The sequence below is a fragment of the Pelodiscus sinensis genome, chromosome 11 (assembly GCF_049634645.1).
Source record: "Pelodiscus sinensis isolate JC-2024 chromosome 11, ASM4963464v1, whole genome shotgun sequence".
NCBI classification, from domain to species: domain Eukaryota; kingdom Metazoa; phylum Chordata; order Testudines; family Trionychidae; genus Pelodiscus; species Pelodiscus sinensis.
Genome location: NC_134721.1, coordinates 19,384,281 through 19,410,386, shown reverse-complemented (window position 1 = coordinate 19,410,386; position 26,106 = coordinate 19,384,281). Strand labels below are relative to the sequence as shown.

At 43.7% G+C, this 26,106-nt stretch overlaps 1 protein-coding gene across 6 annotated transcripts in view; it reads left to right on the top strand.

Annotated features, from left to right (window-relative positions):
* SRGAP3 (SLIT-ROBO Rho GTPase activating protein 3) overlaps positions 1-26,106 on the top strand; it is a 266,808-nt gene that overhangs the window by 128,814 nt on the left and 111,888 nt on the right. For all 6 annotated transcript variants that reach the window (XR_012906465.1, XM_075938720.1, XM_075938717.1 and 3 more), the window contains one exon: positions 23,022-23,214. Coding sequence is in view for 2 of the 6 variants with exons in the window: in XM_075938717.1 (XP_075794832.1) it covers positions 23,022-23,214 (193 nt within the window). In the remaining 4 variants the exon portion in view is untranslated. The remainder of the gene's footprint in view (positions 1-23,021; positions 23,215-26,106) is intronic.

The window sequence follows — 26,106 nt, the reverse complement described above, 5'->3', positions numbered from 1 at the left end:
TCCAACTCCACATTTGGGCATGAGGTCCTAAGAGGGATTGGGAATCTCAGGTTCCCCTGCCCTCCTAAATCCCTGTTGGCTGGGGATTGGCTTCCTTTTGGTGTGCAGGGAGTCTCAGGAACCTAGTTTTACTCAACCTTGGGGGTATCGCTGATTTTGTTGGTTAATCAGGTTTTTTTTCTGTATCGGATGGTGATAATCCTAGTTTGGCTGTAGTACATGAACTTTCAGCTCTGTAAGGTTGGGGATCTGAGGAGTTGATATTGGGGAAAACAAAATGTTTGCTTTAAAGGGCCAAGAGCATCTATGCCATAGCATTAGCACAGCTATTGGTCATTTTGTGTCTGTCAGATTCCTGTTAGTGTCAGGATTCCCATTCTTTTGTCCCAGCACTTAAGTGACAAGAGCTATGCTCATCTCAGTAGTACAAGAATGCTACACTATGTAAGTCAGTGCTGTATTCTCTCTGTTCTCATCAGAAGACGAGATGGGATGTGATCAGCAGACATCCCTTTGGTGGGACATGTTGTCACAAACCTGTAATGCTCATTGAAGTTGCCTGCCCTGTGGGTTGACATCTAAATATACACACACACGTGCACATGGACACACAGAGTATTAACACACTGACTATGGCCAGCCACCCACTCTTAGCATTTTTTCCGTCACTCAAAAACCACTTTTTTTCTCTCACTAGCCTAAAATTAAGACCTTCACTAAAGACCGAAAGACCACATAGTGTTTTAAAACAACATACTTTTAAATAGCATTGCTTCTCAGGGCTGCAATGGGTTTGAAAGCCAGGACACTGTTAAAACAGGGATGCAGACTTCAGATGTTTTTAATTTAATGTTTTTAACAATACACTGTCAGTGGTGATCAATAATTGATGCCCCTGGGGACTGAAGTGCTCTCAAAATGGAAGCTGCAGTGCATGCTTTTTCCACAACTCCTCCCTGCCAACGGGCCTGGACTTGGAGAGTCTACAGCTGAGTCAATTCATTCTCTGTACCAGGTTAGGCCTAGGCTTCTTTTGGTGCTAATTGCTGGCTCAGCAGAGAACATAAGAATGGCCATATTGGGTCAGACCAAAGGTTCATTTAGCCCAGTATCGAGTCTTCTGACAGTGACCAATGCCAGGTTCCCCAGAGGTAGTGAACGGAACAGGTAATCAACAAGTTTGTCACCCATTCCCAGCCCTGAGAAACAGAGGCTAGGGTCATTATCCCTGCCCTTCTTGGCTAATTCTCCAAGAATTTATCTAGTTCTTTTTTGAACCCTGTTAAAGTCTTGGCCTTCATAACATCCTCTGGAAGAGAATTCCATAGGTTGATGGTGTATTGCATGAAGAAACACTTTCTTTTGTTTGCTTTAAACCTGCTGCCTATTAATTTCATATGTTGACACCATGTTCTTGTGTTATGGGAAGGAGTAAATCACTTTTCTCTATTTACTTTTTCCACACTTGTCACGATTTTATAGACCTCCATCATATTCCTACCCCCAAGTCATCGCCTTTCCACACTGAAAAGTCCCACTCTTTTTAATCTCTCTTAATATGGCAGCCATTTCACACCCCTAATCATTTTTGTTGCCCTTTTCTGAACCGTTTTCCAATTCCAATATATCTTTTTTTGACATGAGTTGACTGCATCTGCACAAGATGTAGGTGTACCATGGATTTATATAGAGGCAATATTTTCCATCTTAGGCTGTGTCCAGACTCAGGGGTTTTTTCGAAAAAAGTAGCCTTTTTTCGAAAAAACCTCACCTGCGTCCAGACTCAAGCCGCGTTCTTTCGAAATTAAATCGAACACGGCTTTTCTTTCGATGGCGGTAAACCTCATTTCACGAGGAAGAACGCCTTCTTCCGAAAGTTCCTCTTTCGAAAGAAGGCATTCTTCAATGTAAATAGGGATTCTTCGAAAGAGAGCATCCAGACTCACTGGATGCTTTCTTTTGAAAAAGCAAGCCGCTTTTTCGAAAGTTCAACGTGCAGTCTAGACGCTCTCTTTCGAAAGAGGCTCTTTCGAAAGTATCTTTCGAAAGAGCCTCTTTCGAAAGAGGCTTGCAGTCTAGACATAGCCTTATTGTGCATTGCTTTCTTAGTGATTTCCAACATTTTGTTTGTTTGTTTTTTGACTGCTGCTGCACATTGAGTGGATATTTTCAGTGAACTGTCCACAATGACTCCAAGATCTCTCTTGAGTTGCAACAGATAACGTATACCCCATCATTCTTTATGTATAGTTGGGATTATGTTTTCCAAAATGCATTACTTTTTAAATAACAACATTGAATTTCATCTGCCATGTTGTCCAGTCATCTGGTTTTATGAGATCTTTTGAAATTCTTTGCAATCTGCTTTGGACTTACAAATTTGCTCAAAATAGTGATCCTCTGCAAATTTTGCTGCCTCATTGATTACCTGATTTTTCAGATCACTTGGAATATGTTGAATTGAATTGGTCCTAGTACAGACCCTTGGGGGAAACCACAAGTTACCTCTCTCCATTCTGAAAACTGACCATTTATTCCTGTGTGTTGTTTCCTATCTTTTTACCAGTTATCAACCAATGAAAGGCTCTCCCCTCTTATCCCATGACAGCTTAGTTTCCTTTAGAGCCTTTGGTGAGGGATCTTGTCAAAGACTTTCTGGAAATCTAAGTATAGTATAACCACTGGATCCCCCTTGTCTACATGTTTGTTGACCCCCTCCAAAAATTCTAGTGGATTGGTGGTGCATGATTTCTCTAAGCAAAAAACAGATTGACTGTTTCCCGATAAATTAGATTTAGAATTGTTAGACAAACTGTGATGTTCTTTACTATAATTTCAACCAATTTGCCTGGTACTGAAGTTGGACTTAGCAGCCTGTAATTGCCAGGATCACTTCTAGAGACCTTTTTAAAAATTGGCGTTAGAATTGTGAAAGGCTAATTAGTTAACTGATGGGGGCTGGCGCACTTAAGAGTGCTGAAGAAACTCAAGGGTGAATGTCCTGGTGTTACCGTTTAGTTTACTTATTACTGTTTAGTTTGTTAACTTGTTCCTAAACCATCTCTAATGAAGCCTCAGTCTGGAACAGTTCTTCATATTTGTTACCTAAAAAGAATGACTCAGGTTTAGGATTCTCCCTCGTGTCCTCAGGCATGAAGACCAATGCAAAAAAACTCTTTAGTTTCTCCTCAATGGCTTTATTGTCCTTGGTTGCTCCTTCAGCATCTCAATTGTCCAATGGCTCCACTGTTTTTTAGTAGGCTTCCTGCATCTGATGAACTTAAAATTTTGCTATTACCTTATGAGTCTTTGGCTAGCTGTCCTTCCTAATTATACTTTAACGCTTCATTTGCCAGTGTTTATACTCCTTTCTGTTTTCCTCACTAGGATTTAACTTCCACTTTTTAAAAATGTCTTTTTGTCTCTCGCTGCTTCTTTTACTTTGTTTAGCCATGGTGGCATGTTCTGGTTTTCTTTTTATGCTTTTTAATTTAGGGTTTACATTTAAGTTGGGCCTCCTTTATAGTGTCTTTTAAAAGTTTTCATGCGGCTTGCAGTGATTTCACTTTTGGCACTGTGCCTTTTAATTTCTGTTTAACTAACTTTCTCATTTTTGTTTAGTGCCCCCCCCCCCTTCCAAAATGAAATGCTAAAGTGTTAGTCTGCAGCAGTGTTTTCCGCAGCACAGAGATGTTACATCTAATTATATGATGGGTCACTATTATCAAGCTCCACTTATGACTAAATCAGGAATTGCCTCCCAAGGCTTTACGTAGGGATGTTACATTTTGATTAATCAGCTAATCGAGTAGTTAATGGAATTTCCATCAACTACTCGATTAGTCAGTGGCGGGGGGGCATGGCTGCTGTACATTTCAAAGGGAGAGGAGCAGCAGGGACGGACAGTCCCGTTTGTGCCATTTCCCCGCTACCCTCTGCCTTCCTGCCCCTCCCTCTCCCCTTCCCCCCCCGCCAGCAGAGATGGTGCTGAGAGGAATCGGCTTTTAAGCTGGCTCCCCCCTGGCTGCCTCTCTCTGAAATAGGCAGCAAGTGGGGGGAAATGACTAGTCCAGTTCTTACTTGACTACCCTAGAAACATTTGCTTATCAGGTAGTTGCCTAGTCACTTACATCCCTAGAGCTTCTCCAAGAAGCAGTCATTTAATGTGTCAAGAAACTTATATTTCTGTATCTCGTCCTGAGGTGACATGAACTTCCAGCCAATTCTACCTCTGGACATTGGAAGCAAAAGTGGAACATCTACACTGTGTGAACCACTCGTATATTGTAGCTATAACCTACTCTCTTCCCGAAGTGCTATTCACTTCAGTGTCTGCCCAGAACCTATGACTATTAGGTCACTTCTAACGTGCTCAGGTACCGTAGTGATGAATGTGACACAAACACAGAGATGGATAAATACATGGAATTTTCTCTGGTATGGATATTTACTTATAATGAACTGGAGTGGGCCCATCACAGTATTTTACGGAAGTAGAAGATTGGATGATACCTGCTTTCAAAGCCTCCAGTATAAGTTGGATTTCCAGTGATGATAGAGAGATGAAAGACTCTGTGGCCCATTAAGATGCCCCTGAACAAGCCACTTCCCCCACTATCAGAGAATTGGCTGTTTTAGAAAATTTCAGAATGTGTTGCCACTAGTTCTGTAATCTATTGAAAATGTTATTTCTCTTCATCTGTTTGCTAGAGTAGTCCTTTTTCCTGCCTGTTATTCCATGCTGCTCCTGCCATCTCCGTACAAAATACTGAGGGATAATTGCGTCTGCCCTTTCTGCCTCTGTATTTAAAGTACAGTAATAACAAAACTGCTTATAGAGGAAAGTGCTTTGCCTGCTTTGTTTGGGTTTGTTTATTGGAAAGGGCAGTAGATCTATAAAGCTTATTCTCTAATGCAGTTGTAGGTAACATGAAGTAGAGAGGGTTTTGTCTTGTTTACTTACAGAATGGCTCATTTTGTTCTTCTCCACTGGTTCTGTAGCATGACTTAGTAGGAGTTAAATTATAAAGGAACTTTAACCAAGAGAACTGAAATCTTGACAAGACTGACATTTTTTTGTTTCCTGGTTTTGGCAAATACTGTACAGTACAGGTTGAACGTCTCTAAACTCTCTCTGGTCTGGCACCATCAGTGGCCCTGAAGGAGGACCCTGGAAATTCCAGGACCAGAGAGTCCTGGTGGTTGGCTGGCAGCTGCTAGTTCTGCAGTCTGGCAGGGCAGGGGGCTGTCAGCAGCAGCGCTGCCTGATGAGGAAGCAGAGCCCAGTGGGGGCAGCAGGATCAGCAGCAGGAAGAGCCAGCTAGGAAGCCTGCAGCTAGGCTAGGGCTGGTGTGGAGGGGGCCAGAAATGACCTCCCCTGGTTTGGCAAAATCCTTCATCGGGGCGGGTCAGGTCCCAAGGGTGCCGGACCAGGGAGGTCCAACCTGTAGCTTAGTAGTATTTGTTTTGTGGAAGTCTATTAATGTTGCATTAAATTTCAAATTAGAACAACAGCGCTTCTGTGGATAAGGTGATTTCTATGTAGATCTGTGTTATTTATAGTAACATCTACATGGTAAGTGACAGAAGCCAGAGCTAGGGAGTTTTATTAGCAATAGCTGATTGGAACTTCTTGGGGCTGGGACCTGGGGAATAAAGTGCCTAGCACACTGTGGGCATTCTAAAACACCTATAGTGGGTGAACTGAAAAAGGTTCAAAGAAGCTCTCCCCTGAATAGGGTTCAATAAATCTGAACTCTGAGTAGGTTTGGAAAGGAATGTGCATGTCAAACTTTTGAGCTTCCATATTTTTTATGAGGAGCTTTGGGTTATGGGTGCCGTTGCCTCCCAATGTAATAATGTTTCATTTATGTGCTCACCCACCCCTCAAACTTTTGAATAAGAATTATAAGAACCCTGGAAGTGGAGTAAGTTAGGTGGTCTCTAAAATATGCCCAGTGATGAAGTTTCACTAGACTGGAGAATAAGCCTTTCTGACGTTTGGGGAGAAGGAAGCATTGATGTGAGCAGAAGGTAATCCAAACCTGGATCTGGATCTTAATTTTCGGTAGGGGTGCGATAGCATAAATGGCTAACCAATGGCTCTGGGCTCATTTGTTAATCTTCACGGTTACATGCAAGCTCTGTCCCCTTGCCCTGCTGCTGCCTCAGATCCAGAAGTAGCAGCCTGGGAGAGGGGGCAGGGAGCTGGTGCTCATGGGAAGCTGTCTGCTCCCTCCCCCCTGCTGCTACCTTTGATACAGAGACAGCAGAGCGGGGTGAGGACAGGCAGCTCCTTGGAAGCCAGTATGTGCAGGGAGCCAGCTTAAAAGCTGGTTCCCTGTGAGCACCAGCTTCTGAAATTTTCAGCAGTTACATGTTTACCTAAATGAACACATTTTAACATCCCTAATTTTCAGCTGTGTTGGTCTCTCACTAATGTACAAAACCAAATCCTCCTATCTCAGTGTGACCTCTGAAAATGCTGCACTGCCTTGCAGCTTTAAGTACTGATTTTCAAGCTAAAATGTAGTTTTGGGGGCTTTCTAGTTTCTAGTTTTTTGCTTCTTGGGGGGGGGGGGAAGGGTTGTACTGTTCAGATAATAGAAGCACTGAGATTTAGATATGAGATGTTACATCTCCCCCAAATGTATTTGCTGTAACATATTCTTTGCTGGTACACATGGGATTTCTTCCTATAGAGAAAAATGGCTGGTGATGATGTCTCCAAAGTATCTCTTGGAGGCTGTATTTGCAAAGGGATAGTGTTTTCCTTTGGCAGCTGAAGAGCCAATTATCTCCTGGCTTTCCTGATTTAATTGCTTTTCTGTTGCTGAATATTCTTGATACATCTGGGTAAAATGCACTTCCTTTGGTGCGGACTGTATACCTTGATGCCCGATTGAAATACTGTATGCATGACATTTGCACAACTGGTCTGAGAGAGAGCCAGGAGCAAATGAGCTAATGATGGTGAATTTGTGACAGTTGAGTTGTTTAGCAGGGGTTCTCAAACTGTGGGTCAGGATTCCATTTTAATGGACTCACCAGTGTTGATGTTAGATTTACTCGGGTCCTGGCTCAGAGTTGAAGCCAGAGCTCTGCTGTGTGGGGTAGAAGCCAACGCAGGCTCAGACTTTGGCTCCGGCCTTGGGTAGTAGGGTCAGGTTACAGACCTCCTGCCTGTGGCTAAAACCCTTGGACTTTTGCTCGCTCTTTGTCTCCCCCAGATACTAGGGCTTGAGCTTTGACTTTGGGGCCATCTAAGGTGTAGGGTCAAATGGCCTTTTATTGTAAGAATGGGTCGAATACAATGAAGTTTGAGAACTGCTGGTTTAGAGACTTTTCATTGGAACTCATTGCTACAATATCTGAGGATCTCCACATGAACTTTCCAGGTAGAGTTTGAATGGAAGACCTTCCCAGTTTCCTGTGTGTGGAGCTTGCCCCTTTTCCAAGTTCTTTCTCAAGACCTGCCTTTTTTGTGAGGCAAATAAACCCAATACATGTTGAAACTTTCTAGTGCAGGACTCTTTGGTCTGGAAACATGTCATCCAGAATGATTTTAGTTAGCCGGATGTCCATTTTTCATGGGTGTGGCCAAGTTTTCTGCAGTCCCATAAAGTTAGTTTACAGCCACGAGTCCTTGTTCTCCGTGTTATGTGCTGTTATTTAGCTCTAATTTACCCCTAAGTCTTCTAAGAGCCCAGTAAGCAGTGGAAGTGTTGGTAATGCTGCTAGACAATATTGTCCCCTCATCCAGAAAATTCTCTCATTTGAAACTGCTCAGATCCCAAGGGTGCCGGATTAGAGAGGTTCAACCTGTATTTGAAAATCAGTTCAATTTATTTAATCATGTGAGACAAAACAAATACATTATTTGAAAGGACTCCTTCCTTTGGAGTTTTCTGACTTTGTCTCAGTCTTCTAGATTTTGGGAGCAGGAAAAGCCTCATATTTGTGCAGTACCAAGAATATAGTTGGCATGTGATCAATAATAAGCCTTTTATTATTACTGTTTAATCCCCTAGTAGAAGACAGAACTGATAAAACTCACTGTAGCTGGCCAGAAGACAACACTGCTAATGGTGGGGCTTTGTTTTCTTAATCTTTGCTGACTGTTGGTCCAGATCCACAGCTGGCATAGTTTGGAAAAACTCCACTGACTTCCAGGAAGGAACGTTGGTTTTCACAAATTCAGGATTTGGCCTTTTTGTGTTCCAAGTGGAGTATTAGGTTATTAGAAAGCTGAATAAGATTAAATTGGAGTGGGAGGAAGTTGGGAATTTGGAATGAGAATCTCCAACAGTAAATGGCAATTATTCCATCTCATAAGGACGTCTGGCTGTCTGCGGCAGTGTGTGAGCGTGAGGAAGAACACATGCCCTCCTGAACTCTCCTGCAGGTTCCCAAGGCAGCAGGCACTGAGCGAAGAAGCCTTCTTTGCTTGGCTGGATCCTTTTGTTATCTGAAAAGGATACTTAAGAGCCACTAGCTCATTTTTAATTGAAAGGAAGGTGAGCATTAAAGGCAGCAGGAAAGTAGCTATGGCAGCAGGAAGGTAACAATGAAGGCCCTACAGATGTGTTTGAGTGAACGAGTGACATACAGAAACCCCTAGAGCACTAAATTATGTCTCTATTCCCTGTGTTCATTGCCTTTGTCTTCTGCATTATGAATGTTACTCACCCGCAGTTTTATTTTTTCCAGCAAACTTTTTCCATTTAAAGTGCTCCAACAACTCTAGGGGTCATTGGTTGTGCCCGTTAATTGTGTAGCTGCTCAGAGCCGAGTGCTTTTTGGGTCACAATTAGCTGGCTGTCATACTGTCCTTTTCTCTGTGTACTTGGATGGAACTGACCTGGGTGAACTTCTAGAAGGCACCTAGAAAATGCCAAAGTGACACATTAGAGTAGGGGAACGGAAAGTGCTTCTGTGGATGTTGAAATTGTGCTTGTTGATGGTGTGGGTGACTATGTGGTAAAGGCGGGGACTTCCCTCTCCTTGCTCCCCTTGATGGGGCACATCACAGTTCCTATGCTCCCTTCACACGTTGCCTGTGTAGGCAGAGGAGGAATGGCAAGGCATATAACAGATGGGCCCTTCTGTCTGTCCTTCCCTCCTTGTGTCTCTCTCCCTTCCTCCCCCATCCCCACGTTTGACTGCTCTCCCTGGCAGTAAAGCAATGAGTGGGATGGTGCCATCTCTGCCTAAAGGAACCTGGCTGAGAGGTCGTGGCGGCCTGTTCCTTGCCTGCGCTTGGATACTGGGGGCAGAGGCCAAGCATGCTGGAGGGCTCCAGCTTGCTCAAGCCCAGGCAGGAAGCAGGCCACGACTGTTTCCCAGCCAGGCACTCTCAGGCAAAAGTGGATCCATCCTACTCCCCAGCTGGCTGCCAAGGAGAGCGGCTGAACCTGTTGGAGAAGAGACACAGAGGGAGAGAAAGACAGCCCCCCTCTCTTCCCACCTCCAGCAGGCAAATCTAGGTGGTCATTTGATCCTGCATCTTTCCTACCACTTCACCTTGGGAGCAGTGTACAGCAATTATTATTACCAGAGCTTGACAAACAATACGATCTACTCACCTGCGGCGCACGCATGCGCAATGCGGCTCTTGCACATGCGCAATACGGGGCTGGCGAGCGGTTTGCGCTGCCATTCGTCAAGCCCTGATTATTACTATTACTATTTCCATTCAGCTGAAGAAGTGGGTTAAACCCACGAAAGCTCATGACACCATCCGCATTTTTTGTTAGTCTCTAAGGTGCTACAGGACTATTCATTTAAAAAAAAAATTTTTTAGCCTTTATTAAAGTGCTACTTGTTAAACTTGCATTCAACTTCACAGTTTGCCAGTGAAACAACAGTATCTAGGAGGTTCAGTAAGGGTTTGATTGTGCCATGCCACTCCTATCACAGGTCAAACCTAGTTTGTAAATCCCTCTTTGTGGGGATAATAAAAACTAGAAAGAATCCCAGAAACTGTGCTCTTTTCTCTGTGAGAGTCTGAATGGCAACGAAGGAGCTCTGTGCGGATTAAGGAGAAATCCTTGTGCCATAGGGAAAGATCAAATAAATTACAGCTACGCAAAGCACCCGAGAGAGGAAAAAAGGTGAGAGAGAGAACAGAGGGGAGATGCACCATCAAAACCATTCCTGTGTCCAGGCAGTGTTCCTGTTGTTAAGTACTGTTGCATCAGCCACCTTTTGTGGTAATCCACTGTGTTAGGGCATCCTGAAAAGAACTGGAGATTATTTTAACATAATCTACGATGCTTGCTCAGTGAAGCAGCGGTCTGTGTAGAGAATCGAATCTTTTAGCGTCAGCAGTAACGGGAATGCAAAATCCATATGGGTTATAACTAAATCACCACTGGCCTTGTGTGGGAAGGAAGCTGTTGTCAGCAGGGAAATGCAAAGACTTTAAACATGTCCTCTGAAACTGGTAGCTTTGTACCTTTGCAAAAATACCAGTGGTGCCATTGTAGGGGGTTTTATTCCTGGGCAATTACTTTCTGCCTCCCTCTGCTCTCGTGAATGTTTTATTATTATACCTTGAAAATGTGTAATATACAAAATGCTTGGCTTCAAAAGCAGGTGGGCAGAATAGGAGCACAATAATATGCCAGAAGTGCCATATCTGAGGAAGGGTGTGCCCCTTCAGGCTATGATTTTGTCGGATTACACTAATTTATAAGGCTTTGGTCTTGTCGCTATTTGGATGGGAGGTTTCTGAGGGGAAAACCCAAGAGGTTTGAGAGAGTAGTGAATTAATTCTCTTTTCACTGAAACAAGGCCCAGCATTTCTAATTATTAGAGGAGTGACTTTCTGGAATAGTCTTCCAAGTGGAACAGTGGGGGCAAAAACCCTAATAATTGGCTTCAAGAGTGAGCTTGATAAGTTTAAGGAGAGGATAGTTTGAGTCTGTATGTCGCTCCTGTGACTGCCTGTAGCAAAAATCCCCAACAGCTGGAGATGGGACATGATGTGCGGAAAGCTGTGAGTTTTACAGAGAATTCTTTCCCAGGTATCTGCCTACTGGTTTTTGCCTATATGTTTTGGGACTAACTGATTGCCAGATTTTGGGGTAGGGAAGTATTTTCCCCCTGCGTCACATTGGCAGAGAGCATAGCGATTTTTCACCTTCCGCTGCAGCATGGAGCATGGGTTACTTGCAGGTTTAAACTGGTGCAAATGGTGAATTCTCTGTAACTTGACGTCTTTAAACCAGTGGTCCCCAAACTGAGGGGCATGCACCACTAGGAGGCATGAAAGAATGTTCAAAGTGGGCACAGCAGGGTGCAGAAAAGGAGCTCTCTTCTCTCCCCCCCCCCCCCCCCAGCTCCAAACCCAGAGTTGCTTCAGCCCTGCCTCCAGTTCTTTGTGAGAGGACATATGCAGATATTTGTTCAATGCCTTTGTCTAGTAGGTCTTGGTACATCCTGCTGTTGAGACAAGCGCTGGGATTCTCATTTTGTGTAGGCCGTAGATGCACTAGATAAGTCATAAGAGCGCCTTTCAGGTTCACCAGCCTGTCCCTCTCTGGGACAGGAGCTGTGCAGAGTTTGCCTCAACTACAAGCCACTGTTAGCCTCTGATCCTAGAAATTCTTTGCTTTTCTGATGCTTCTTGGTAGTATTGCGTTTTTTACATCCAATGCAGGTCAGATGTAGCTAGGAGGAGAAGCTGAGGTAGGCAATGCATGTGCAGCTAACTCCATGAGGACATCTTTCAAAGTTGGAAATGGTGGTGGTGTTTGAATAAATGAAGTATACAGAATAGGTTAGAGAGAGCCATGCTATTTTGTATCCAATGGATGTAGCATCTTGTTGGCCTCTAATCAATAGCAGTGCTGTATAAGAAAGAGCTGAAGCAATAAGGCCCCTTTTTTCTAACTTGGTGTATTCACTCCTGAGAACCTCAATGCGGAACTTTGAGCCATTTCCATCTGGGTTTTGGTTTGGCCCATTATAGCCCAACTGTCAAATGCTGAACTGAGTCTAGATCTGGCACCCCAATCTCCTGCCCCAGATCATAAGCCCCTCCTATCCTAGGTCACATCCCAAAATCCTGCATCCCAATCCCCTGCCCTAGGTCACAACTGCCTCCTTCACCCAAACTCCCTCTCAGAGCCCACACTCCCTCCTGTACCCCAGTCTCTTGCCTCAAGTTCTCTTCTGCACCCAACCTCCATGCCACACCCCACACCTCCTCCATTAATATCATGGAACAGTGCAGCCCTCAACCACTTTCCAAAATCTTGGAGTGGCACCCTGTCAAAAATTATTGCCCACCCCTGATTTAGCCACTAGCTAACACTGTGTAAAATACCTTATCTAAATAAACCTTAGCTGTACTTGGCAGAACATTAAAGCATCTTGTGATGAACACATCTGGCATGCATCAGTAAGTTCCATAGCCAGTCCATACCTGCACAGAGGAACATGACATGGAGTCAGGAGTAAATGAAGAACAGCACAGAAGTTGCAAACAGCAGGAACAAATCAACAAAAGTTGCAGGAATTCACCAGCATGCTACTTTTCAGTGCTGTAGAGAATTTCAGGTTTGATAAATCTTCAGGGTACGTCTATACTTCATCCCTTTTTCGGTAAAGAGATGTAAATTAGGCATGTTGATATTGCAAATGAAGCTGGGATTTATATATTCCGCACTTCATTTGCATAATGGTGGCCGCTGCTTTTTTTCGAAACGGGGCTTTTTCGGGGAAACCACTCCCCAAGACAAACGGCAGTTTAGATGGGGATCTTTCGAAAATAAAACCCATTTTCCAAAACATCCTGTACTCTTAAAAAAACAAGTTTTACAGGATCTTTCGAAAAAGGGTTTTATTTTTGAAAGATCGCCATCTAAACTGCTGGGGTTTTTTTTCAAAAAAGCCCCGTTTCGGAAAAAAAAGTGGTGGCAGCCATTATGCAGATGAAATGTGGGATATTTAAATCCCAGCTTCATTTGCAATATCAACATGCCTAATTTACATCCCTTTACCGAAAAAGGGATGTAGTCTAGACGTACCCTCCGAAACCAGTAACAGTATTTTGCAGGATGTTGCACTGCTGCCAAGCTCCACAAAGAAACTGGAGATATACAGATAATCATCTTCCACTTATGCTATGGAGAAGCTAACAGAGCATGTACTTAAATCCTTTGACTATATTGAAAAAGTCACAAAAGATGACTGTTAGAAGTTTATACCTCAGAGAAATGTCATTAATACAAGTGAATGTTTCCAACAGAAGAATTCCAGATCCAGGGGAAAATGTGGAATGTTTTATAAGAGTATGGTATACATTGGCTGAAAAATAATATATTTGTGTTTTGAATTCCCTAAAATCACAGAGACAGGCTGGTTATTGGATTAGCAGGTTAAAAGCATTTCATAGCAGCTATAACTGAAGAGAAATGTAACCCTAGATATTGCTATATAAATAACAAAACGGTCAGAATCAGTCAAACAACAAAACAAAAAGCAGGAGTAACTTGAAAAACCTGAAACTAGCTTAGAAGCTAAAAACAGACTCTTGAGTGTTAAAAATAATTATCAAAGAACCCTGAGGCAAGGTGAGAACTCCCTTGGGGATAAATTCTAACATACATGCAAAAGGTGTGGGAAAAAAATCATATCCCAAGAAATGATGTGTATCCAGGCATAGGCACACAATGTAAAACATGCATGAAATGTGGACATTTTATATGCCATATCAAAGCAGCCAGGCAGTTGACTTGTATCATGGATGATGGACCACAGTTCATTGCAGCAAAGTTTAAATTGTTCAAAATCATATTTCATTTGGATCATATTAATAGCAGCACCCATTATTCACAAGCAAATGGAGAGGCTGAGAGAACTGTACAGACAGCCAAAAAAATCCTGCAGCAAGAAGATCCCTTTCTCACTCTTCTGAGATCAGCATGGTATAGTGCATCCCAACTGCTGAAGGGGAGACAACACAGAACTACTGCCCAACTCTGGAAAAGAGCCTATTTCCTAAGTGGCCAGACACGAAGAACTGCCAAATCAAATTTTTTAAAAAGCTTATAAACTCTGAGTGAACAGCCAGGTCTAGAAGCTGGCAACCATGTCCATTCTTTTTCTCCACCCAATTTGATATGAACAACTCCAGCTGATCTGAACAAAAAGCATAGCACATCCAAATAGTATGTTTTGGAGGCTGATGGTGGATGGTTTATCAGAAACCATTGACCCCTACAGTCAACAGGGCAAACATAGAAGCAGAACAAGAAGATGACTCAACGATTCCAAACTGACCATAACTAGTCCTGACTAATGGACAGCCGGATGCCCAAGCTTGTTATGTTTTTCTAGTCATATAATTAGAAAACCAGTACAATACAGAGACAGAGTGGTATACAGTAATTCCTCATTTAACATGTGCCCGCTTAACACATCTTCGCAATAGCACATTTTTTTTTTTTTAGGGAACTTTTTTTGAATTACACGACCATCTCCAGAATAACACGATTTCCCCAGCCGGCCCATCGCCGGAGGCTGTGTGGGGCTTCCCCCGCCTCCCTGCAACGCGGCAGAGGGTTCGCCGCTCACCGTGCCATTCCCTGGCGACCCCCCTTCGTTGGACACAGTGCGGGTCCTGGCAGACCCGTCACAGGGGCATACTCCCAACCCAATCCCTCTCTCCTCTCCTCTCCTCTCCTCTCCGCTGTAACCCAGTCCCCTTTCTCTCCCAACCTTATGTCCCAGTACCAGCAGACACCAATGCTTGAAACGCAACCCCCACCTTTTCCATTATTTGGGAAAATTGACCCCACATAACACGTTTTCACTTAATACGATCATTTTCTGAAACGTATCTATAGTGTTATATGAGGAATTACTGTATACTGAACTTGAAAGGCAGCTTGATAATGTAAATACAGCTGAGCCTCCCTGGCCTGGCACCCTTGGGACTTGACTGGTCCTGAGCCCGGGCCAGGCTCCTGGCTGTTGGCCCCCCCTGCTGCTGACCCAGGCTGTGCCCCTGGTCACTGGTCTCCCTGTCACTGACCTAGGGTGGGCTGGGCTCACAGATGCTGACCCTGCTAGGCTTTCGACCCAGCTGTGCTCCCAGCCCAGCTTGGCTCTCCACCACTGGCCCCCCGCCACAAGACTCCTGGCTGGCCCCCACTCCCAAACGCCAGGGCTCTCTGGTCCAGCAACATCTGTGGTCCATTGCTGGACCAGAGGGTCTTCAGATTAGAGAGGTTTAACCTGTATTGTAAAGGATAGAAATGTGGAGCGTAAAGCGAGAGATGTAATGGAAAGCTTAACTGTATTATACCATTCAGCCACCAGGGAGCATTGTTTATAAGCTGCTTACTTCAGCCATATCCTTTAGCGTTCTGCCAGGTCTTATGATGAACACAGCTGGTGTGTATAAGCAAGCTCTGTGACTAGCCCACGTCTGGTACAACAGCATGATGGCAGTGATGCCCAATAATGTGTGGGTTGGGTGTTGGATCCCCATAGAAGTTGCTCAGAAAACAAGAGACTGCATGTTTGGAGGAAATATTGGTCCACCAGCATTTCTTCGACTAGCAAGAGCATGAGAGAGAACCTCCCTTCCCTGCTCCAGCAAAAATGACACAGGCTGCTTGATTGTGCTGTGGATCTTCTCAAATGAACCGGTCTAAGTCAAACAAATGAACTGTGGAATATACTGCAGATGCACCAGTAGCTCTATGCACATCTGTTAAAACAGCTGCTTTAACTTCTAATTTCTAGCTTGCCAGTGAGCAGCAACTTAATTGAGCAGGTTCCCAGCAAATAAGTACAGAAGTAGAGAAAGTGGGTGATCCTGGAGTTTGTTGTTAATTCACCGTAAGAGGCTACATGCATATGCAAAAGACACTGTTCTCACACTTGATTTTGTAGCTCCTTGGATTTTCTTTTCTGTCCCTCCTCTGGTGGATGACAGCCTGAGGCTTAGCATTTATGGTTTTCACCTTTGCAAATGCAAAAAAACCCAACACACACCCACAAGGCAATCTTGTCATAACCCCAACCACAAGACACCTTTGCAGTCTCTGCTTCAATAGCCACTTAGTGACCCAATACCTCACACACACACGTCTGTGGTGCACTTGTTTGTTGGTGGGCAGACCACTATTGTACATTAAACAGTTTTTGTTGTTTTTCACTTAAATTGTGGAAATGGGTATGCTGCAGCATCTTCAGCTGGTGGACATGCAAACCTTTTAACATTAGAGATCTTCATGTATGTAGTGGTCAATTGTGGAAGAACTTTGTACGTGCTAGTTTAGGGGTGGTGAGGCCTGCATTCTTTCCCCCCTTTCCCTTTTCCCTACATCTGATGAGCGAGAAGCAAGTCTTTGGGAACATACACCACTTAAGATAAGCATTGTTGCCTGTATAGCAAGAACAAGTATAAGATAAGGGTAAAGGGCAAGAACACATAAACAATTCTGTTTACCCTAACATACTGATCACATAAACAGGGCCAAAGGACAAGAAGATCCAGATCAGAACCAGATCGATAATTAACAGCTAAGCTCTACATCAGCACTAATGAGTAAGCCCTGGAAATTTCCAAAGTGCCAAACAGGGCAGGAAAACTGTATTTAAGGCTGCCTCAGAGCCTAGCAAATCAGACCTCATCGATGGGCTTTGGGTACCGGCGCCTCGGAAGCTGAGACAACCTCCTACTTCGTCCGCAGCCTACCTGGGGTCCCAGGCTTGCAGAAAGGGACATAAGATATTCCGCTTCTTTGTTATGTTGTTCTTCCATTTATGGGACACAGCAGTTAGCTGTCAAGAAATAAACTGTTTGTGTTTGACAGATACCTGTGTGACGTCCTTTGTACTTTGGGAACTCAGTGTCGGACCTGAGACTTACTCTTGCCGACTACAATGTATAAATCTTTAGATCCATGTTAAATCCCCATCAGATGAAATTATTTTCCTGACAGCTGGCAGATGCATAGAAATACGTCCAAGCTGATCAAATATCCACTAGTTGGCAGCCCCGAATGTTCATCTGTGCACCTAACTAGATGTACTCTTTAAGAGCAAATGGAGCAAATGTAGTTTTTCCAAAAAAGAATATATGGAGTGGGGCTTAAAAAGGGGATCTCCTGGCCAAAATAGGATATATGGCCACCGTACATGATTCTGTGTCTGATTATTTCAGAACATGAAATCAGCGTATCGCATGAGCAAGGAATAGTTCCATATATTGCATATGGATGTTGATTTTTTGGGGAGGATTTTTACTGTGGCCACCAGTAATTGCAAGTCAAACTTTCTATGAAATATTTAGCAGTCTTCTTTTGATAAACAATTAGCACCCAGCAACATAGGCTCCCACAGCAGAAGCAGAAGTGGTGGTGGCGGCAAGTTCTCTTGAGTTTGGTACATGGTAGGAAACAAAGCCTGATTGATTGGGAGGTATTCAGTATTAATGGCATAGTGCAAAATGGCTGTTCTTGTTGATCATCTTATCCTAACAGGATTAATATAGGATTTTGTTCCAGACTTGCAAAGTACTATGACTTCTTGACATTTCCAAAAGATTGAGGACTAGCATCCAAACACACCCTATCTACACACATATATGTATACTTGTGGGCTCTCTCTCTCTTATGTTGTTTGAGATGTTGAAATTATATTGTTATATTACCTTGGTACGGGTCATTGAGCTTCCTTTTGGTGATATGCCGATTTCATGCTCTGTGTGTTTAGACAGTATTTTTAGATTGCTGTGACTGTTGTTGTCATTAGAGGTCTATTTTGCTGACTTTAGAGAAGGAACCAGGGAGAAAGCCTAGCCTGCCCATCAAACAGCAGATGTTCCCAACTAGCAACTTTTCAAACCAAAGTCTGTTTATCTCCCTTTGGCTACGTCTAGACTGGCCCCTAATTCCAGTAGGAATAAAAGATCCTCCGGAAAAGGGCTTTATTCTGGAGGATCGCGCCAGTCTAGACGCTTTTTTCCGGCTTTTCCCCAAGCCGGAAAAAAAGCGGCGGACATGTTTATTTAAATCACGCGGGGGATATTTAAATCCCCCGCGGATTTCCCTATTCTGACTTACCTGCTTTGCGTGCCTCTTCCGGAATTAGGGGCCAGTCTAGACGTAGCCTTTGAGTTTAGGCTATGCTGTTGGTGTCATGCCGTCTCTGACATTTTAGCGCAATATGGTCTGGACCCAGTACAGCTAGAAAGTACAGTTACTGCTGCAGGCATGGAGGGATCCCATCAGCAAAGCACCACGAACCACATGTTGGCTGTTTCCTGCCACTTCAGGCAGAACACTGTGTACCTTTAATTTCTGTCAGTGGAAGGAGAGGATGCTGACCCTTTGCAGGAGGTTCTCCAAGATTTGTGGCATTGGGGATGATTTGTCCCCATTTCATAGTGACAGTCCTGATATTTGGGGCTTTTTCTGATATAGACACTCTTTCCCCTCCCTCAGCTGTCGTTGTTTTTCATGCTTTCTGTTAGCTCACCGGAGACAACAAGAACAGATATTAAAAAACAACAACAAAAAAGAAAACCACTGTCAGCCACAAAGGTCTCCTTATGTTAATTAGTCTCTTCTTTGTGTGTAAGCTGACGATGATCTTGCTAAGAATGCACTGGAGCTCAAGAAATGAAGTTTACTGGAACTTGTTAAAAAAATAGGATATTCTTCTAGTTAAAAATTTCTAACAAAAAAATTGAACATTTTTGCTGAAAACTTTTGATTTTTTCTGTATGGATATTGAAGTGATAACTCCCCACCCCCATCCAGAAGGTTCTTGCTGGGTTTGCTTTAGGTCTGCAGGGAGAAACAAAATTGCCAAGAGCCTTCTAGGCAGGTATGGAGGAAGCTAAAAATGTCCACGTTAGTTCTACCAACATATCATTTTTTCTAGGAAATCCTTCCACTTTGTGCTGTTAGTACTGAAAAGCCCAAACTTTATGTTCAATGTACCAAAGTATTCAAACTACATAAGCCTCCCAAAATATCGATCTTCCTTCATTGCCTTGCCAATATGCCACTTTGCTGATAATGAAGCCTGTGAGATGTGCTGTTGAAATGAAATTTCAAGCCAATCAGTTCAATGAGCCTTGATGCAGCAGTTTTTCCAATAACGACAAATTGCATTTCTGCTCCCTTTGTGTGCGTGTGGGTGTTCAGATGTGCTTAGCATAGTGCCTATGTTGAGGCTTTTGATATCTGTTCTACTTGGGGTGTTGTCATGATGGAATGTAATATGGCCTGTGGTGTTGATGCATGGGCAAGTTGACTCATGGTGGTGTGGATGCAACTTCACTGACTTCAAAAGGGTAAACCTGCAAAAAGAAGTTGGACCAGATCCTCTGCTAGTGTAAATCAGCTGAACTTTGATTTTATTTGTACTACATCGATGAGAGTTATCAGCGGAGACTCAGGGCTACAGGTTTTTTTTTTAAATCCACATATTTCTCATTAACTTTGAGAGTAAATACATCTGTAGTGAGTTAATTGTTACTGTTTACACTGCACTATCACCCAAAGGCAATCGGAATCAGGGTCCATTGTACTGTGCAGTTGTGGCTGTCCTAATAGTTTAGACTGAGGGTTGAATCACCCTTCAGCCTACAAAACTGCTCAGGGCGGATGGAGTAATAAGAAGCAGGTGATGTGGGATCGTTGGCTCCATCCCCAAATACACTGGGCTGCAGAGCTGAGCCACTGCAGGAGAGTTGGTTTGTAAATTTCTAGTCCTCCAGAGTAAGGGGAGAGTTTAGCTAATACCGGGGGGAGGGTTGGGTGTGGGTGATTGTAGTCGCTTAGGCTGATATTAGACAAGCAGCAATTTATTGCACCCTCTGGAGCAATGGAGAAGGGAGGGAATTGTGGATAATAATAAACATAATGCCTTTCCCTGAGATGCTCCTGCAATGCAATCCCTTAGTATGAGCTGTGTCCCTCTGTCACAGGCTATACCTGAGAGTGATGATGTAGGGAGATGAGAATTCCAACTCAGCACATGGGATGTGGAGGATATAGGCTTAATACTGTACTCGGCTGTTAGCTTTTAGCAATGTACGGTATACAGGCTCATCCTATTCAACTTGCATGCAGGCAGCTAAAAAAAAACCCTCAGTACACAGATCTCTGTACAAATGCATTATGTATTACAAAAATATTCTCAGTATTTTTAAAATTTCTACAGATGGTTTGGCTAAAATGGGTCATGGGGTTCTCTTGCACCATGCAGGACATTTCTTCATGCCATCTCTACTGGGGAAATACGGGCCTTGACATATTTATACACATGCAGATATCTGTCTGCATTTGTGAATACCTGGCTTGAACACACAAATTGGATAGTTGCACATGTACATGCCAGGTAAAACACCCCTCTGGCCCTGTCCACGTGTATTTGCCTACAGCGTGCACAGGTGTAGGTACACCCAGTTGTGTGTGTTTAGCTTTGAAATTCTGTCCCCTTACATTATGGCAGGTGGTCCCCAACGCGGTGCCCGCGGGCGCCATGGCGCCCGCTGGGGCATTCGTGGGCGCCCGCCAACAACCTGGGCCGGCCCCGCCCCCGGCGCACGGGAGGCGCTGGCCCCAGGCACGCAACACGCACCGGCGCTGGGTGCGCGGCGCTCAGGCGGCCTCCGCCCCGGGGCACATGCGGGCGCTCGAGCACGTGGTGCTCGAGCAGCGCCGGTGCCGGCCCCAGGCACGTGGCTCGGGCGGCAGCGCCGGCCCCGGGCCCACGGCACAAGGCGCTCAGGCGGCCTCAGCCCCGGCCCTAGGGCACACGCTGGCGCCGGGTGCAAGGGCATCCCAGTCCCCTGGTGTGCCCCCGGACGCATGGCCCCGCCCCCGGGCGCCCGGCGCGTGAGTGGCCCCCACCTCCCGGGCGCCCGGCGTTTGAGTGGCCCCACCTCCCGGGCGCCCGGGAGCCTCTAAAGGTTGGGGACCACTGCATTATGGTATGTCTGTGTAGCTGGAAGCAAGCTCTCAGCCTGGGTTGGGCAGGCTTCTAGTTGGGTGGGTAGCTTATAGTACCACCCATCCCACACAACATCCACATTGCTAATTTTAGCACACAAGCTTGGGCAGAGCTAGCAAATGTTTGTCAGCCCAGGCTGGGTGGCATGCTCCCCGTTGCAGTGTAGACATACCTTTAGGAAACAGTCTTGATCCCCCACAAGACAAGGAGCCAGACGCTAATCTCATTAAATATTTTCATCTGCAGTCTCTGATTCTAGCCTCCTTTGTTAGACACTTCACTGTGCAGCTGCCTCCTTTAGGAGTCTGTGCTGCAGGCTCTAATTGTTGTTACTCTGTAGAATTTTTCTTACTATCCAACCTATTTCTTCCATCTCCCTTTCAGCTCCCTCTGTCTATTTTCTCCTTTAAGGGCTCTCTCCGCCAACCAGAAAGCAAGCTAAATTGCAGCATCTGAAACAGAACAGCCACTTCCGGCTCACAGTCTTCTGAGACTTTTCACCCCTTTAGAGAACCATTAACAAAAATCCTTGGCTCTAAGCCTTTCAGATGTTTTCGCAGCAATTGGAAGGTTTGTTTTCCTCCTACCCATTGCCGCAGATGCTATAATGCTTGTCTTGCACAGAGAGGGAAATGGCTTAAATAGGTTCAGTGAGCCTTATTTTCCCTATGCCAATTATTCTTGCTTAGCTTCCAAGAATCAGGCCTGTTTGGTTATGTTATGTAAGAAGCTAAGAACTGGGAGCTGGAAAAAATGCAATTGATCTTTCACAGCATAAGTCCTGTGAAAAAGAAAATGGTAAAAGGAAACTGTACTTCTCCAGCATATCAAAAGGAGATACATCCTGTGAAATAGACTTCACAGACAGTAGTTCTGATTTGCTGAAGAGGATATAATACTTAATATGGATGATGTTATCAGCTACAGATGGATCTAGATCAGTGTCAGGATTAAAGCACAGGTTGATCTAGTTCTTAAAGAATATTAATTCATATAGGATACAACAGGTGCTAAGATACCATTGTGATAAGTGTGAGATTTCACATTCTGTGTCTCTCACATATGTGCACCTGCACATGTATACCTCCTTCCAGTGCATTTCTATTTAATATATTGTGTATCAGTCTCAGAAGGGTAGCCATGTTAGTCCATAACTTTAAAAACAACGAGTAGCCCTGTGGCACCTTAGAGACTAACAAAAATATCTATATAGTATTATGAACTTTTGTGGGCAAAACCCACTTCTTCGATGAGCTGGAGAAGTAGGTTTTGACCACGAAAGCTCATGATACTATATAGATATTTTTGTTAGTCTCTAAGGTGCCACAGGGCTACTCATTGTGTATCAGTCACTTGGATCCTGAAGACTCACATGACCACACTTCTGCAAATCATCATTAAACCAACCATTTTCACAGGGTTCTAGGAGCTCACATTTGGAGGGGTCGAAAAGGGTTCTGAACCTTCTCTTCTTTCTCAGCCAAAACACACTATACAATTCATTTAAAATGCTAATTGACCAATGGTTATATTGGGGAAATTAATAAAAATAAAGACCTTGTATTTGAAGGGAAGCATCAATATGTTTTTTGCCTCTTAATATAGTAACTGTTAGGAAGTCAACATTTGTCAATAGGTATCAGTGTTATTGCCTATCTTAAGTATAGGAAAGTGCTAGGAAAAAATAGGGGTATGCATTTCTAATGACCTCAGACAACTGGAAGGCTTTTAGACCAGTCTCTTATATATTTGCCATACTTGTATATTCTACAAGGAATAAGGTTTCATATGAGACTGATTAATAAATCCTGAAGTCTGGACCCAATACAGTGTGAAAGGAGTCAGTGGAAAGACTAGCATTAATTTCAGAGCGCTTTGGATTGGGTGTTGAGCCCTTTAGTGGGAGTTTTACTCTAGAAAGTAAGGACTGGAAGGCTTGGGGCAAAGCAAGCCGAGACCATTCTCATATAGGATCTGTTGTGTTTGGCTTGTGTAATACTTCTTTCTTTCTTCTCTTTGTTGTGTGTGTTCAGAAATCCGTACCCAATTGGTGGAACAGTTCAAATGTCTGGAACAACAATCCGAATCCCGGCTGCAGCTGCTGCAGGACCTCCAGGAGTTCTTCCGCAGAAAGGCTGAGATAGAGCTGGAGTACTCCAGGAGTCTGGAGAAACTGGCAGAACGATTTTCTTCCAAGATCCGCAGCTCCAGAGAACATCAATTCAAGTAAGCGACGACTTCCATGAGCACGTGGATGCTCCAGAGCCTGAATCAGTAACTGCCTTTACCTTTTGGCAGCAAAGTCCAAATGTTGACTATAATTAATAATGATAGTGCTACAATGGCATTGTTTTGTGTTTTCCCCATGGAAGGGTCATGAGGAATGAAATCAAGAAACATGCTTTGCAGACAGGTATTGTACAGTCACACTGAACTAGCTGCCTCAGTTAACCTCTTTTAACTTGTTTCTCTAAACAGTATCATAAAATATTTGAACCTTGATTTTTTTTTTCAAAAGAGCATAAGCTCAGCCTCCATTTTCACTTTGATTAGTGCAAATAATGGCAGGCACATTTAATAAGGTCTGATTTCTGTATGCAGTCAAGTCTTCAGTGGTTAGAGTGCTTTAGATTGTATTTGGAAATATTTGCAGACTCAGAATTGGAGATGACTTCTGAAAATTGAGCTTGTTAAAGTACTTGTATTTTTAAAATAGTACTTGGTCATTACACACACACGTGTACGCACATTCTGCTGAAGCTGGGGAAAATTCAGCTTGGAAATAAGGTACACATTTTAAATTGAGGTAATTAGCCTGTGGAATGATTTACCCAGGGATGTGATGGGTTTTACCTCACTTCATTTTTATTTTTTAACTAAAAGCAGATGTCTTTCACCCGATAATTCCTGTTGCATTCAGTCCGTATCTTCTGGGTCAGCCAGCACATACTTTTAGAAAGTTGAAGCCTGTGTAATTCAAGGCATCAGGCTAGATGATCATAATAGTTCCTTATGGCCTTAAAATGTATAAAAACAGAACCATTTTCAAAAGAAGCTTGTGAACTGTCAGCCCACATTCTTAAAACTTGATTGCAAAAACACTTCAGGCAGAATTTTAAAATCTGGGGAGACTATCTTTTGGGTGACTATATTTAGCCTGTAATGTTATTGACTGTACCATCATCCAAGGCTTCATTTAAAAATGTGGTTATAGTTTGAAGAATGACTCCCTGTAAAATGGGGTTCTTTAAGTTATTTTCTTATTTAATTGACTCAGCAAATTCAGTTTTGCCAAACACCTTTGGTTTTGCACCACAAAAGAGACTGCCCCAGATATGCACATCTCTTGAATTGTTCTTATGTTTTTCCTCCAGCAATATTTCCTGTGTTCTTTATGATGCATTAGCTCACTCTAGCTGCCTGTCTTAGCTTGGATTTCTTGCTTGGCAGAACATGAGTGATGCTGCATAGTATATGCCACTTTCTAATGTGTGCCTTCCAGGTTCTGAACTCTAAGTGAACTGCATATAAATGTGTGCAGTCTGAGAGAAGGATATTCATACTGTGAGTGTCAGTGCAATTCTGCAGTTGAAATTCCTTACCTTTGTCTCCCCTGGCCATAGGGTTTGTCTCTGTCTCTTTTTCTTACAGCCACAACCATGAAAGCATTTTCATTTGTGAGTACAGCCTTTTCCCAAAATGTTGCCAGTGTCATTCCATTCGTAGGCCAAGGCCAGCCACATTGTATAGTTCCATTCATAGAGACATGAGGCGTTGCTTGTATCCGGGGCGGATATAGGGCAGGGTGAGTGGGGTGGCCGCCCCAGGCCCCGCGCTTCAAGAAGTCCCCCACATGCGCTGTGGCGCCACTGCGCATGTGCCATGTCAAAGGGGGGGGGGGCGCGAAATTGTGCTGCCCTGGGCCCCACAAAATCGTCATCTGCACCTGCCTGTATCATACTCTTAACCTTTCTAATTCCTAGTCCCTTTACAGCCCTTTTTTCCAGTCTCAGGTTTCTTCCATTAGAGTGTGAGAAGTTGCTGCTTCTGCTGCTAAATTACTAAATTCTATTGACTCTGTATTACTAAATCCTATTGAATCTATTTACTCTGACTCTGCAGTGAACTGAGTTTCACTGTTTTATGCCCATGACACAGATTGAGCTACCATTCAATTGTTGTAAGCTCCCATTGGTTTGTTCAGTGGCTCTGCTGATTGATTGCTGTGCTCTATATATAGGGTTTCCAGATGGTTTCAAAAAAAATACTGGACACATTACATCACAATATACATTACATCTTATTTAGAAAATACCGGATATTTATATTTTCTCATTTATATTTTCTTGATTTGTTTCCTGAACAGAAAGCTCAAATACTGGACTGTCCGGTTCAAAACCAGACACCTGGCAACCCTATCTATATCAAGGATACCTGCCCTAGTAGGGGGAGTTCATGATCAGTGAATTCAGTAATGTGCTTGTGCTCAGTGCACTGGAAGCAAAGGTGGCTTGTTGCATGTGCATCTCTGGCTAGCTAGTGGTCCACCTGGAGCACTGGGGAAGCTGTTCATTTGCCCAGGTGGAATGTAGACATTGCATTGCTTGAACTGGAATGATGCTCATTAAGGTTCAAGCCACATGGGTGATCTCCCTTATTCCTCTTTGTAAAGTGCCTCGTAATGATCAGCACTTTGCTGATCAAGCAGTTGGAGAGCATGATTCAATCAATAGCTCCTTCCTCAATTATACACCTCTGAGACTGTCCTCCAATTAAGAATACAGGAGGCTGCTCTAGGTCTCTGAGCGGCTATGCAGGGTAGTGTAATGAGCAAGAACCAGCTTTGTAACCTTAAACATAGTAGGTGACACAATCAGTCATATTTAACCATTGACACAGATGGTTCTAAAAATTGCCTGTATCTAAAATGTCCTTAATAGAAATCATGTTGCTGTCCATGTGAGCTGGCCATGGAGTCCCAAGGGTGGAGTAAATCCATGTGTCCTATATTTTAGTTATGGCCCTATGTGTGGGCTAAGCACGGAGAAGTCTCCACTGCAGCTTATATGCTATTTTTTGAGGGTGCGGGAGAAGGGAAGGAAAAATGATTGGGGTTTG